General features: G+C 51.9%; 1 protein-coding gene across 2 annotated transcripts in view; it reads left to right on the forward strand.

Annotated features, from left to right (window-relative positions):
- The first annotated feature begins 5,815 nt into the window (after window positions 1-5,815).
- Window positions 5,816-13,815, forward strand: part of INTU (inturned planar cell polarity protein) — a 257,263-nt gene continuing 249,263 nt past the window's right edge. For both annotated transcript variants that reach the window (XM_029589506.1, XM_029589682.1), the window contains exon 1: window positions 5,816-5,915. In XM_029589506.1, the coding sequence (XP_029445366.1) occupies window positions 5,857-5,915 (59 nt within the window). In that variant the 5' untranslated portion in view covers window positions 5,816-5,856. The remainder of the gene's footprint in view (window positions 5,916-13,815) is intronic.

A 13,815-nucleotide genomic window follows, 5' to 3' on the forward strand; every position in this document is an offset into this window, starting at 1 on the left:
TATAGTGTTCCGTCATAACTTTTAGTGGAGTTGAATAGCCCCCTCCCATTAGGATAGAATTCACAGACAAAGGAGGGAAGGGAAGACGGATAGGTAAGGGGTCCGTATCCGTCAGACACAAAAGGGTCACAATTGCCCCGACTAGAACGCGGTCGCCCGGTCTAGAACTGCGAGGCCATTCACTCTCTTTCACACAACAAGAAACCTATTCCCACTATCGTACGCGTTACTTCTTTTTCCTCTTTTTATGCGCGTGGTTTTCGGAATGCAATTCCTACCAAACCACCGCTTGGGGTGTGATCAAAGCCCCCTCGGTCCCCTCACGAATGGACCGGTTATTTGCTACTCTTTTAGCTATTCTTCTTTTTTTCCCATCATTCCCATAATACTCGCCTGCAGGATTCTTCCGATCGTCACGAAAGCCTTCTTTCCAGATCACCAGCCCAGAGGTCTCAGAAGAATTTCTGTGGAACGGTCCCCTCAGAAACCCGATCGCTGAACTCAGCGGTGGCCACTCACCAGGTGCGTCTGGGGGATCGCTCCGCCACCAAACTACCGGACCAACTGGGGGGCTAAAATAGCGTCCCCGGTACCTCCTGGCTGGCTCGCCAAATGTAACCGTCTCTTTTTAGTCAGTCCGGTCCGTGACTCCACTTTCTGCCTGCCTGCCGCCAGCCTTGATTCCGGTTCATATCTTCACTTCTGGGGTTCTTCAGATCCTTCTCCTAAGTCCCAGCGGTCCGGGTCCCTACGGGCTCCTCCTGGGGGGACCTCGGGCTTCCAGGGCGAAGACTCCTAAGTCCTAGCAACCTGGGCTCCCACAGCTCCTCTGGGGGGGTCACGGGTTTCCAGGTGAAGTTCGTGTCCTTCCAGTGGGTGTTCTGCCTCCCGCCCGTACCCCTGCGTCGGTCGGCCCAAGGATCCACTTCCGGATTTCAGCAGTCACAACATTCGGAGAGGGAAATGAGGAGGGTTTCTGTGCTATGATGTCTACGAAACCCATATTGAGATGGGAATAGAATGCGATGTTCGTCAAGGTGGTCAGTTAGCTGCCGGTTGATGACTTTTTCCAGGATTTTTGAGAGGAAGGGGAGGTTGGATGCTGGGCGGTAGTTAGCAGGTTCCGAGGCTGTCAAGTTCGGGTTTTTTTAAGTATGGGTTTTACAATGGCCGTTTTGAGCTTAGTTGGTACCACGCCAAGGGAGATGGATTTATTAATGATGTTGGCTATGGGTTTTGCTATAGTATTGGGTATGTTGAGGAGTGTCTTTGTGGGGATTGTGTCTGAGAGATGCGTTGCGGGTTTGATTTTTTTTGAGCGTGGATTCTATCCTCTGCTCAGGTTTAGGGCTGGGCAGGGAGGGTTGAGGCATGTGTATCTACAGAGAGGGGAGGAGGGAAGGGGTGTGGGGAAGATTCTCCCTGTCTCTGTGTACAGAATGAGCCACAGCTGCCTGCCAGCTGACTGGTAACTTTTATTGGGGCATGCCTATCTACAGTGAGGGGTTGGAGGGGAGGGGTGGACTTCTGGTGACATCACTGGGGGGTTTGGCTTGGGGGGTTTGAGTGACAGCGTACCCATAGACTACTCCGGTCACGGTCTTTGCAAAAAAACAACCTGTCTTGCAGGTTTGATCGTGCCTGTGTGAAAAAATACATTGTCTGCAGTTCATGCAGTTCACCACATGTAGTTCCAAGCAATCACTTGTTTTGAAAACCAAATCCTTGTCAACAGAATGAGCCACAGTTTTCCTGTCACCTAACAGCTTGTAATTAAAAAAAAAAAAGCAGAGGGGCTAGAAAAAGCATATTTCCTGCTCTGTCATCATTAAAAGACGTAAGGATGTTCTAGGGCCTCATTTTAAAAGCATACTTCTGGCTCCATCATCATTAAAAGGTGCCAGGACATTCTAGGAGCGCATATTTTGGGGGTTTTGTATTGTACTTCCAGTGAAATCATCAAAAACAGCCAGAGTCCATTAATTCTGGCATCATTAAAAAAGCGACAGGACCCTTTCTGATGACGTTTTAGGGGGAGTGGTGAGGGGTGGACTTCCGGTGATGTCATACCCATGACATCACAGGGGGTGTAGCTTGGGGGCTGGTGTGTGGGCGGGGCCATCTGTGACATCATGGGGGGCGTTTGGGGGTGGGGTGTGGGAGGGGCTCCCCATTCACTTCTATAGTGGGGAGGAGCATCGATGGGGTCTGGGGCGGGGTCAGGGGCATGGCTACGCCCCCATTCACTTCTATGGGGAGTGGGCAGGGTATGGGCGGGGCTTAGACCGGAAGTGAACGCTGATTGGACTTTTTCCAACTTTTTTTTTTTTTAAGTTTATTTAGTTCATTTTTTTCCTCCTACTTAATATCACAACGATATTAAGTAGGAGACAGTACAGAAAAGCAGTTTCTGTACTAGTTTAAGGAGCGCGGAGCAATTAATGCCTGCTGCAGGCAGGCGTTAATTTCTGATCCCAAAAATGTGCATCCTGGACGCACATTTTTTTTCTTGCATCGGGAATGAATAGCTAATAGCCTCATTCACGTGCATTTGCATGTGATGAACGCTATTAGCTTCACTCCACGTTGGACGTGCATTGTAGAGGCAATAAGGGGATTAGTTAGCACCTATACAACCCGTGTCCAACTGCGGGTTGAGTGTGCTCGGCTGAGCGCACTGTATTGCATCGGCCCCCATGTTAGCTAGTTCTATATCTGTCTATACACAATACACATACTGTATACCTATACCTACAACCTCTCTCCCCTCTCCCCCTAACTAGATACCCCGTGCTACCTGGTGTTATCAGATTCTTCCAGCAACCCCTAACTGGTGAATGTGCTACTACTCAGGCCCTCTTATAGAAAATGCAGTTTGTCATTGCTGGGGATCCCATCCAGTCACCAGCCTTTATATGTATAAAACAGCTTCTTATACAATAGACTAGCACTACTAGCAATTCAGCTTACCTGCTTTACTGCTCCTGGATAGGCCCCAAAGCCCATTTCTCATCCTGCACAGTTAACCCCTAATACCTGTACATCTCTGCTCCTGCATTAAACTCAAATGATATAAATTATCTTGATTATAAAACTCAGCCGCTAATATGGCTCTCACAGCATTTTTCTTTCAAAAAGAGGGCAATCATCTTAGAAGTGTTGTGTTCTGTGGCCGTGGACGGCCACGACCGCAGTCCCCTACCTCGCCGCGGCGGCGACCTGCCGCAGCAGCACCCGACATAACTTCTGGCCCGGTGCCCGACGCTTCGGCGCGGGTCCCCGGTCTGACCGCTGGGTGGGGAGCCGTCCCTGCTCCCTCCTCGCAGCGTCCCTGCAGCCTTTCCTCCGCGGAGGAAATCCAAGATGGCTGCCACCATCTTTAGGCGTGAGACTGCGCCTTCTCATTAGAATTAAAGGGACCTGATCCCTTTAACCATCTACAGCTGTTCCCTATGAGCCAGAGCAGAGGAAGTATAAAAGGAGACTTCCTCTGCTCATTCCTCGACTTGGCAACGTCTCTTGTAGCGCTGTTTAAGTCTGCTTGCTTCAGTGAGTCTTCTTGCGCTTTGTATCCTTGTTTCTGGTTCCTGTCTCGTCTTGGTGTTCCTGGTTCCTGACTTCGGATTGGCTAGCGGTGATTCCTGGTGTGTGACTTCGGACTGGCAAGCGACGATCTCTCGGTGTGTGACCTTGGACTGGTAAGCGACGACCCTCTGGCACTTGACCTTGGACTTCTTCTTGACCATCGTCTCCAAAGGCCCACCTAAGTCCCAGCGGCCCGGGTCCCTACGGGCTCCTCCCGGGGGGACCGCAGGCTTCCAGTGGCGAAGACACAGTTCCTTTCCTCGACGTCACGACCCTTCGCCTGCCTCCACAGTCGCCTCAGTCTCCAGTGCCGAGGGTCAGCTGGTCACGTCTTCTGTTCCTGCCTCGCCACCCGACGGGGGAACCTACGGATCTTCCTCCTAAGGCATACCATCCTCCCGTCGGCCCAAGGGTTCACAAGCCTGAGCATAACAAGCAGCATCCTTTTCTCATACCCTCCCCCAGCCTATGTGGTTGTGTGCATGCAAACACACACACCATACTTATGTTCTCTGTTTTTGCAGTTCACTTGATCCACTGCCTCATGAATCTGCTGTGTTTGCATGCACACACAACAAGCCCATGTTTTCTCTTCCTGCAACCCACTTAAACCACTGCCTCATAAATCTGAAGTGTGTGTGCGCGCAAACACACAACAAAACCATATTCTCTCTTCCTGCAGTCCACCTCTGCACCACCACCTAGCTGGTTTCGATCAGCATGTTGTATCCCCGCTGCATTCTGCATCCCTCTCTGATCCCCCATCATTCCACTGTCTCCTGAATCTGCTGTGTGTATCTGCGTGCACACACAAATTCCTCATGTTCTCTGTTCCTGCAGTCCACTTGATCTCCAGGCCAGCAGGGGCCCTCTAAGCTGCTTTCTTTATGTCCATGCTGCTCCTCGCCTGCCTGCATCTCTCGCAGGTCCCTCGCCGTTCCTTTTCTGTCTGGCCCCTAGTCACTCTGTGTCTGTCCGCGTCTCTCTCAGGCCCTCTCCATTCCTTTTCTGTTTGGCCCCTAGTTGCTTTGGGTCTGTCTGTCTCTCTCAGGCCCTCTCCGTTCCTTTTCTGTCTGGGCCCCTAGTCGCTCTGTCTCTGTCCGCTTCTCTCAGAGGCCCTCGCTGTTCCTCTTCTGTTTGCATTTCTGTCTGGTCCCTGACCATCCTTTGCCACTCCTTCTGCTCGTTCTCTGTCTCCCCTCCGTTCCCTTGCTGTCCAGAGACTCGATCTGCATCTTCTTTCTTCCCATCACCTACTTTGCTCCTCTACAGGCGCTACTGCCATGTAGTGAAACTGAAAATCCCCCTGGGTCCGGTCTGTGCTGCGCTGCTCTGGTTCTGTCACCACACCTGCTACATGCACAGCGACCTCACTTCCTCCAGCTCCTTTACCTGCTTTCTCATGCTTTATACCTGATATTCCATTGCTGTGTCTCTGCTGCAGCCTGGGTCAATCTCCTCTCCTGTTCTGGAGCAGTTTGGCGCCCAGTCCTGGTGCTATCCATGCCGGTGCTGTACTGGGACAGCCACACTCCTCCTCCCGTATAACCAGACAGGATTCCCAGCTGCCCCTCTGAGATAAAACCCGCTGTCCTCTCCCAGCCCCTCTCCTGCTGCTGCTCTTCGCCTCTGCCCTCCCCTTCCTTCTGCCCCCTGCCTGCTCTCTTTTATCCCCCTTATCATTTGCATCCGCCCCTAGACCTGCCCAGAGAGCCTGGCTCCTGCCCTGCTAAACCCCCATCCCCCTCCTGTACCTGCTCCTCCCGAAGTTTGTTCCCCCCCTTCTGTTGTTTTACACCTCAGGGATCCCAAGGGTCAGAAGTTGGGACACATCCCAACTAAAGTGCGACCTATGGGGGTGGCCAGCTCGGAGTACCAGAAAAGGAGGCCAAAGATGCAAGACACACATTGCCGTGAACTTGCAAATGCGTTCACACAGCGGAAGCGGTGACCTTCAACATGAGCAGGCTTTAAGGTGGCAACGCAGTGGCTCAACAGCCCCTCCATCTCCTTCCCTGAGCCCCCAGCTCGCGCCCCCCCCCCCCCCCAATCTCCTCGCAGCTTGCCCATTGGCTGCCCGTGTGTCCCCCTTCATCTCCTCGCAGCTTGCCCATTGGCTGCCCGTGTGTCCCCCTGCATCTCCCCGCAGCTTGCCCATTGGCTGCCCGGTGTCCCGCAGCCCCGCCCACCGGCTCGTGCAATGCTGCCTGCCTCGCGGAGCCCCGCGCAGAGGGCGCGTGGTGGAGCCGCCGCCCCGGCGATGGTGCTGGCATGTCCGGCGGCCGCAGCCTGGAGGAGCTGGACTCGCTGCGGAGCGTCCTCCTGCACAGGTGAGCGCGGGGGCGCGATTCGAACTCCGCTCTCGGCTTCCTGCCCGCGCAGTTCAGGGGCGCCCTCAGTCCCCCCCCCCCTTCCCTCCCGCAGTCCGAAGCGGATTCGGAGAGCTTGCTGGGCCCCCCGAAGCTCCCCTGGTCCTGCGGGAGACTGGGATTATTGACACCGAGGTCCTCTCTGGGGAAGGGTCCCTGGGCGCTGGCAAATCATCTTTTGATGGTACTGGAAGGGCAAAAAAGCTCATTGCGGGGAGATGCTGCGGGGTTAAGGGTTTGGGAGGTTAAGAGAGCAGGGTTTGGCGGCGTTTTCCGAGCAGAGGGGGCCACCCTTCCACCCGCTTTTGCAGAAATGCTATTGCAGTTTGTTGTGTTCGTGGGATTGAGCAGATCCTTGGAAAGGCAGCAATAATCTGAAGGGAGAAAGAGAAGACAAGAAGAGAGCAGCCCGCACGGTCAGTGGGAAGGATGGGCGGGCAGCGGCGCCGGAGACCCCCGGGAAAAGGACGGCTTGAAAAAGAAAAGCCTTCCCCCAGCTTATCGGGACCAGAAGGGAAAGAAGGAGAGATCTGAACCCGGAGGCATGGACTGGCTGCCGGGGGTTTCCTTGGGGCAGGGCTGCTGGGTGACCCTTTCACCCTTTCCCAGCCACGTCTCGTAAGGATTTGCAGAAGGGAAGGCGATCTTGCAATCCTGCAGGCGTGAAAGGGCAGCTTTAAGGTCAGAGCCCGCGATCGGGCAAAGCTTCCCCTGGATAAGAGGAACTCATTATAGGCTCTGCCTCAGATCCTGCAATGCCAGCACTGGGTGAGCTTTACATTCCCTTTAGAAAGGAAGTCAGTGGGGAGACTTCTTTTACAAACATCACTTTGGGCTTAGTCTGGTGACTGTGTGCACCCTGCAGGAGAGCCTGCATCCCCCTCCTCCCCCCACCCCCTCTGCCACAGGAGGAGGTCAGAAGGGAGCCTTCCAGACATTGGGGGGGGGACAAAGAGCCCGAAGCTTGTAATGAGCCGGACCCGCTGAGGGAGTGCCTCAAAAGCAGAAGAATAATAATTCAAAACAAGTATTTCAACAGAAGCTCTTCAAGTAGGTGGCCACCCAGGTACGGAGGTGTCTGCTGGCATTAGGGGGCTACCTGCGGGCGACCAGGGCACCTGAGGAGATGACAGCGCTGCTGGCCCCGAGCAACTTGCCACAGCCCCAAAATCCTGTAGCAGTGTTTATTTGTTTATTTATTTGTCTCTTCATTCACCCTGGGGTATCACATCGGTTTACGTAATGTACGGTAAGATAGTGCGATTATAGGTCACACTATTTTCAAGACATAGTGTACTTACAGCGAAGAACGGTTTTGTAACACATCCAGTTATATATCCATGTAAAATAAATAAAATAAAATAATGCTAGCTCTTGGTTATCTTGACCATAACAGCTGAGGTTTAAAGAGATTATAGAGAGTTCCCAATGTGCTGTAACAGCTAATGTTTAAAAGACCTTGAAGAGTTCCCAAGGTGGGTTATGTGCGGGTTGACGTTCAGTTTGGGAGTGGTTGCTGTGGGTGTCATGGGGTTAGCTGTCGGCCGGGTAGGCTTTTTTGAATAGTGTTGTGACCGCACTGCTTTCCCCCGCACCCCTAGTGCTTGGGATACTTTCAGGCTGGGGTGGGTTGGAGGGGAGGTCTGGATTCTTTTTTTTTTTTAGATGGGGGGGGGGGGAGGTTGCTGTTTGGCTGCTAGTGGGGCTTTTTTAGTGTTTAGGGGGCGGGGTGGATTTTGTGATAAATGGGTTGGATGAGAAGGATGGGGGGATTAAGCTGTTGTGTTGATTGCCCAGCACCCTGGGCGACCCTGTAGGGCTGAAAAAGAGGTATAGGAAATTTTGAAATAAATAAACGTATAACCCGAAGCAGCTACTTAGGATCCCCCACCTTTTGCTGCAGATTCTCATGGGAGAATGGTTTTCCTTTCAATATAATTCAGACTGTTTTCCCCCCGCTCCCCAGCACAGAAGTGAAATCACATCTTTGTTTTGAAGTCGGGGGTAAAGCTGCCTCCTCACCTATTACCCCCCCCTACAGGCGGCTTCCTGGAAAATGCTGCTCTTGCAGATCCCTCGTCAGGCACAAGCCCTTGGGGCGAGAAGGCCGATTCCTAGTTCGGCATGGCATTTCTGTACCGAACCTGGCAAAACCGCAGAGCAGTTCTTTAAATCTTCCAAACATGACCGATTTCTGTGTAACGTGTACTGACGTTACAGCAGAGGTGATAAAAGGGCAAGACCTACCCCGTGGACAGCAAAGACCTTCAAAGTCAGACCCATACAGGGGTGGCTCAAGGCAATCTGCAGCCTGAGGCGAGGGATGAGACCTTGGCCAGTTAAGGAGGTGCTAAGGAGATGGACCCCCCTGAGCCGAGTCAAGGTTCGGGAGGAAGCCCTCCGAAGGTCCTTGTGGTCGGAAGTCAAGTGCTGGAAGAGAGGGGACCCAACTGGACCTTCACCTATTCCAGCCCACGTCCCCCGTAGGTTGAGCCTTTGGGTACCGGGGCCAGAAGGCAGAAGCAAAGTCGGATGTGCTAGAGGTCGGGGGAAGGCAGCAGGCAAGGAGATCCAGTGACAGGCCAGAGGTCAGGGCAGGCGGCTAACAAGAGGAGTCGGTGAGCAGGCCAGAGGTCAGGACAGGCGGCAGGCAAGATGGAATCCGGGAAGGTACCAAGTCAAATCCAGAAGAGCAATCCGAAGGGACAGGATCAGGAACGCTGAGCAACTCGCACTCTGGACAGAGCAGGATCTGCTGCCGAGGTGGGAGGGAATGGCAAGGCAGGGTATTTATACCCTGCCTTGCCTGACGTCATCTTCCCGGGCCGCGGGTAACTTTCCCGCCGCTGGCCCTTTAAATGGCGGGAGACAGCGCGAGCGTGCACCAGGGGGGCCCGTGGGAAACGGCGTCGGCATCTGAAGACACAGCAAGGGCTGAGGCAGGCCGCGGTGGCAGGAACTGGCGACAGGAACCAGTGGGGGACGGGGCCTTCTGAAGGTGAGGAGAGCTGGCCGCATGGGCCCGCGGCCTGGGCGCTTAACATACCTATGCGCTCGATTGGACGCAGGTTTTGGATGCACTAACCCCTGTTTTGCCTCAGGGTTTATGGACGCACGTCCAAAACGCATGCCCAGTCATGTGTTGAGCTGTGAGCTGTGGACAGTGCACAGTATTGCATCGGCCTGACTGAGTGAGAAGTAAGATAGCAAGAGGAGGGGCAACGGCACAGCAAGGCAGCGAATGGAGGAGACGGGGCAGGAGAAGCAGGCCAGGTGGCAACAGTGGGCCAACGACACAGCAGTGCACTGAACCAGATACCAAGCAGGGCAGTCGGCAGCAGCAGCAAGGCTGCAAGATCCCAAGGCATCCAGAGAGGGGCAGGACAGGAGAAGGTTCTCTCTTGTTATTTTTGTGAGCCACAAAACACCACAATATCATCAGAGAGCAAGGCAGAGCAACAAGCATGGCGACTGGCAACAACCTAGCAAGGCAAGCGAGGCCAAACAAATGCGAGCAGTGGTTTGGTGTAGCTGTGCGCTCGATCATCCCGTGATTCACATGTAAATTAAGGGAAACCCAGCACAGGGTTTCCCTTAATGTGGACCCATCGTGCCAGCTATGAACAATGTGGACTCGTGAAGCCCCCCGCCATTGAGAACAACCATTCACTGGGCACACTCCGATTGATGGGGGCAGGAAAGGAAATGCTGGGCAACTACGGTGAAATCTGGACAAACCACAGCGCTGTGAGCAGGGGGCGGCTCAAGGCAACCTGCCTGAGCTTGAGGTGAGGGATGAGATGGCGTCCCCCCTCATTCCAGCTTCCGGCTGCGTCAGTGTCCCTCCTTCATGCTGCCAGCCTGGTCTCCCGGTGGCGGTAGCGACATCCTACCTCCCTTCAGCTGCTGCCGGCCTGGCTTCCGGCGGCAAACCCGCAGCAGCGACCCTCCTCTTTTCTGCCGATGCCGGCGCGCAGGGGCAGGCAGGGTGAGGCGGGTGCCACAGTGGTGCTCTGAGAGGGACATTTTTTTCGCCAGCTCAAAATTCTTCCACCTGAAGCGGCAGCGGCCTCACCCTGCCTCATGATAGAACCGCCCCTGGCTATGAGCCCAGCAGGGCCACAGGGTCCGTGTCCGTGAGCTTGATGGGCCCTGCAAGGAACCGCAGGACTGCAGTTTTGTGCCGGGATTTCCTATGCTGGGAGGAGGGTCGGGGGAGATTCTGATCTCTGTTGCCAACCGCTGAATCTATGGCCCATGGCAGGAGAGCTCATGGAGTGGTAGCCATGGGGAGGTGGCAGATAAAGGTGGAGGAGGAAGAAGAAGAAGCTTTCAAGATGCTGCTGATATTCCCTTTCATCTGAGGGGCACACAGGGTAGCCAGCATGTAAGGGTCCAGCTGGGTGAGAGGATTCAGCTGATTTTGCAAGTGCAGCTGTACAGAGTCCAGGACAGCATGAAGGAGCAGCCTAGTGGTTTGAGCAATAGGCTGGAAACCAGGGTTCAAATCCCACTGCTGCTTCTTGTGACCTTGGGCAAGTCACTTCTACCTTTAGTGCTTCAGGTACAAACTTAGAGGGGGTGTTTACAAGGCATTTTCCTCATAGACACAGAATGAGAAAAAGCCCCCTGGGGACGGGGAAATACCTACAGTGCCTGAACTTAATCTGCTTTGAAGTGCCTGGAAAGTGGGGAAAAAAACAAAAAGACTACTAACACCTCAGAGGCCAGCCGCTGTTCCTGTAGGAAACCCTGTAACCTTTCCAGAATATTGATTATGGGAATGACCTTACCCAAGGTGGTTGTTTTTGAACTCTGATCCTCCTTGGCATCCTTGAAGGGCTTCAGGGCTTGTACCACCTGTATCATGTGTAACAAACTCTGACGCCTCAGGGAGCAATCCATACCAATCTCAGTGTCCACAAACAACTTGTGAAGGAGTACCTGTTGTTCTGCTAACCTCTGCATCATCAAATAGGTGCAATTCCACCTGGTGCCTACATCCTGAATAAGCTGGTGCAGATGCACCCCCACTCCCTGCTTCTCACTGAGCTGCTGCCCATCCTTCATGCTCTGGTTAAAATGACCTGCTGTTTTTCTGCATCACTCTATTAGTGCCTGCAGAAAAAAAAACTGCTGCCTTCCTTGGCCCCCAGCCCTGAGGGATCCCTTACTGCCAGGTATAGCAAGTATGCAAGCAATGGATCCCCTTGTAACCCTCATCACTCACTGCCCTAGTCATGTTCCTGCCACTGTCTTAAACCATAAAAGCAGGAACATTATGTATTTCTGACCCAGTCAGCTTGGAGAAGAGACGGCTGAGGGGGGATATGATAGAGGTGTTTAAAATCATGAGAGGTCTAGGATGGGTAGATGTGAATCGGTTATTTACTCTTTCAGATAGTAGAAAGACTAAGGGGCACTGCATGAAGTTAGCATGGGGCACATTTAAAACTAATCGGAGAAAGTTCTTTTTCACTCAACGCACAATTAAATTCTGGAATTTGTTGCCAGAGGATGTGGTTAGTGCAGTTGGTGTAGCTGTGTTTAAAAAAGGATTGGATAAGTTCTTGGAGGAGTAGTGCATTACCTGCTATTAAGTTCACTTAGAGAATGGCCACTGCCATTAGCAATGGTTACATGGAATAGACTTAGTTTTTGGGTAATTGCCAGGTTCTTATGGCCTGGATTGGCCACTGTTGGAAACAGGATGCTGGGCTTGATGGACCCTTGGTCTGACCCAGTATGGCAGGTTCTTATGTTCTTATGTCCTTCATCACCTCCCCCCTCTGATTTCCCCTTTGCTGTCACTTTGCTACTCTTTCTATGGCTGCTTTGAGTGGAGGATGGGGTTCCCAGACTGGTGCCAGCCTCCCCCTGACACTGACACTAATGGATGTTGTTTTTGCAAGTGATGGCACATACTGCTGTTTGAGAGACTGCCTTGTCTAGTCTGCCCATCCATACCAACTATTCAGCTTTAAAATCCCTACCACTCCATCAGAGTTCCTCTGTGTTTATCCCATGCTTTCTTGTATTCAGATATTGTTTTTGTCTCTGCTACCCAGAACACATTTTTGGTTGGGGGGAGGGGCCCACGCCAACCAAGCTCTGTTCCTTTTCACCCCACCCCCTATGATTCCCCCTTTCCATGCTTATCAGCAGCAGGAAGAGAAGAGCAGTGGTACCTTAGGCTGCATCCTCCTCCTCTGCCTCCTGCTCTGATTGCTGCTTTGAACTGTGTGGCTATACAGAGTCCTGTATGATTCAAAGCAGCAGTCGGACCCAGGGCTGCAGAGGTGCAGGACAGGGCCCATCATTGCGTCTCTCCTCCTCCTGCCACCAAACATGCTGCTGCCTGCCTGACACGGCCCTAGATCTCCCTCAGTAACTCTGCAGGAAGAGCCAGATTTTGGTCGAGCCATGGCTCCTATGGCCCATCCCAATCTAATACCCATGCTACATCCACTACACTCTCTGTAAAGAAATATTTCCTTAGAATACTGCTGAGTCTACCCCCTTTCACCATCTTCACGTGACCCCTCATTCTAGAACCTCCTTTTCTTTGAAAGAGCTTTACCCCCTCTGCATGGAGACCATGGAGGTATTTAAATTTCTTTATCATATCTCCCCCATCTTGCCTTTCCTCTAGGGTGTACATGTTTAGATCTTTGAGTCTATCCCCTTATGCTTTAGAACAAACACCACTGACCATTTTAGTAGCCTCCCTCTGGACCGACTCTAACTGGTTTATATTATTTTGAAGATGTAGCCTCTAGAACTGTATAGAGTACATCAAAAACTGTAGACTCTGGATAGCTCTGAAAACCTATGTAATAAAACTATATTAGATTAAAAATAGTACCACAAATACTAATTTCTATATTTTTGTAGTGTAGAGAGTTCTACTAGCCATGGTAGTCCTGGAGGAAACTTGAACCGTTTGTAGGCTAGGATAACTTTTAAAGGACCAGAAAAAAAAATGATGCTGTAGTCATGAGCTTTGGAGCCTCATCTTCTTTATTTTTTAGAAACACCAGAGAGCTGCTCATCCAAATTTCTATTCCCTTTCTATATGTGTATTGATGTTTTCCTTGCTCAAGTTATGTGCTCCTCCACTATGTACTGGGATTAAGTCCCTGTCTCTGGGCCAGTGTAATAAGCCGCATTTGACACTAGCTTGGCTTTTTGTGCCCATTTCAGTGTGGGTTTTTCAGAACTAACATAACCCCAGCATGTAACAGAGGTTTTAGCACAGAAAAAAAAACATGTAGTAAAGTGAGAGTAAAAAGCTACTACAAGATTAGTGCATCTCCTGCAAATTGAAGGGTAATAAGCTTATTAGCTATTACCCTGCAGCGCAAAGAAGTGGGCTAAACTACAGACCCCACAGCACTGATGGTTTTACTAAGAGAACTTTAACTCCTGGATCAGAGCAGGGGTTAAACTTCTCATAGCAGAATGGGCCGAGCAGAATCAGTTCCCGCAATATACAAGTGCAGGAGAAGGGAGAAGTCAGTGTGGTGTGGGCAGCCGCCTCAGTTAATTACCTTGTGCCCTGCGTGCTGCCCATTAATTACTATACTCCGGGGTTTATGCTGTGTCCAGGAAGAAGAGGCATGCATGATTACACATTCTCAGAAAGAAATTCCTACATGTTTAAGGGCCACCACAGTTGTCTCATTGCTGCAAGGTGCTGAGAGCAGAGCCCAGACGCTGGCCTGGATCTGACCATCAAGCGGTAGTGCAATGAATTCCAGATTCTAATGGTGTGTTGAGTGAAAGAATTTGCTCTAATTTTTTCTAAATGTGCTACCTACTAACCTCAGGAGTAACATTAGAAAATAGGTCTTCACAGCAA

This window comes from Rhinatrema bivittatum, chromosome 1 (assembly GCF_901001135.1).
Source record: "Rhinatrema bivittatum chromosome 1, aRhiBiv1.1, whole genome shotgun sequence".
Taxonomy (NCBI): Eukaryota; Metazoa; Chordata; class Amphibia; order Gymnophiona; family Rhinatrematidae; genus Rhinatrema; species Rhinatrema bivittatum.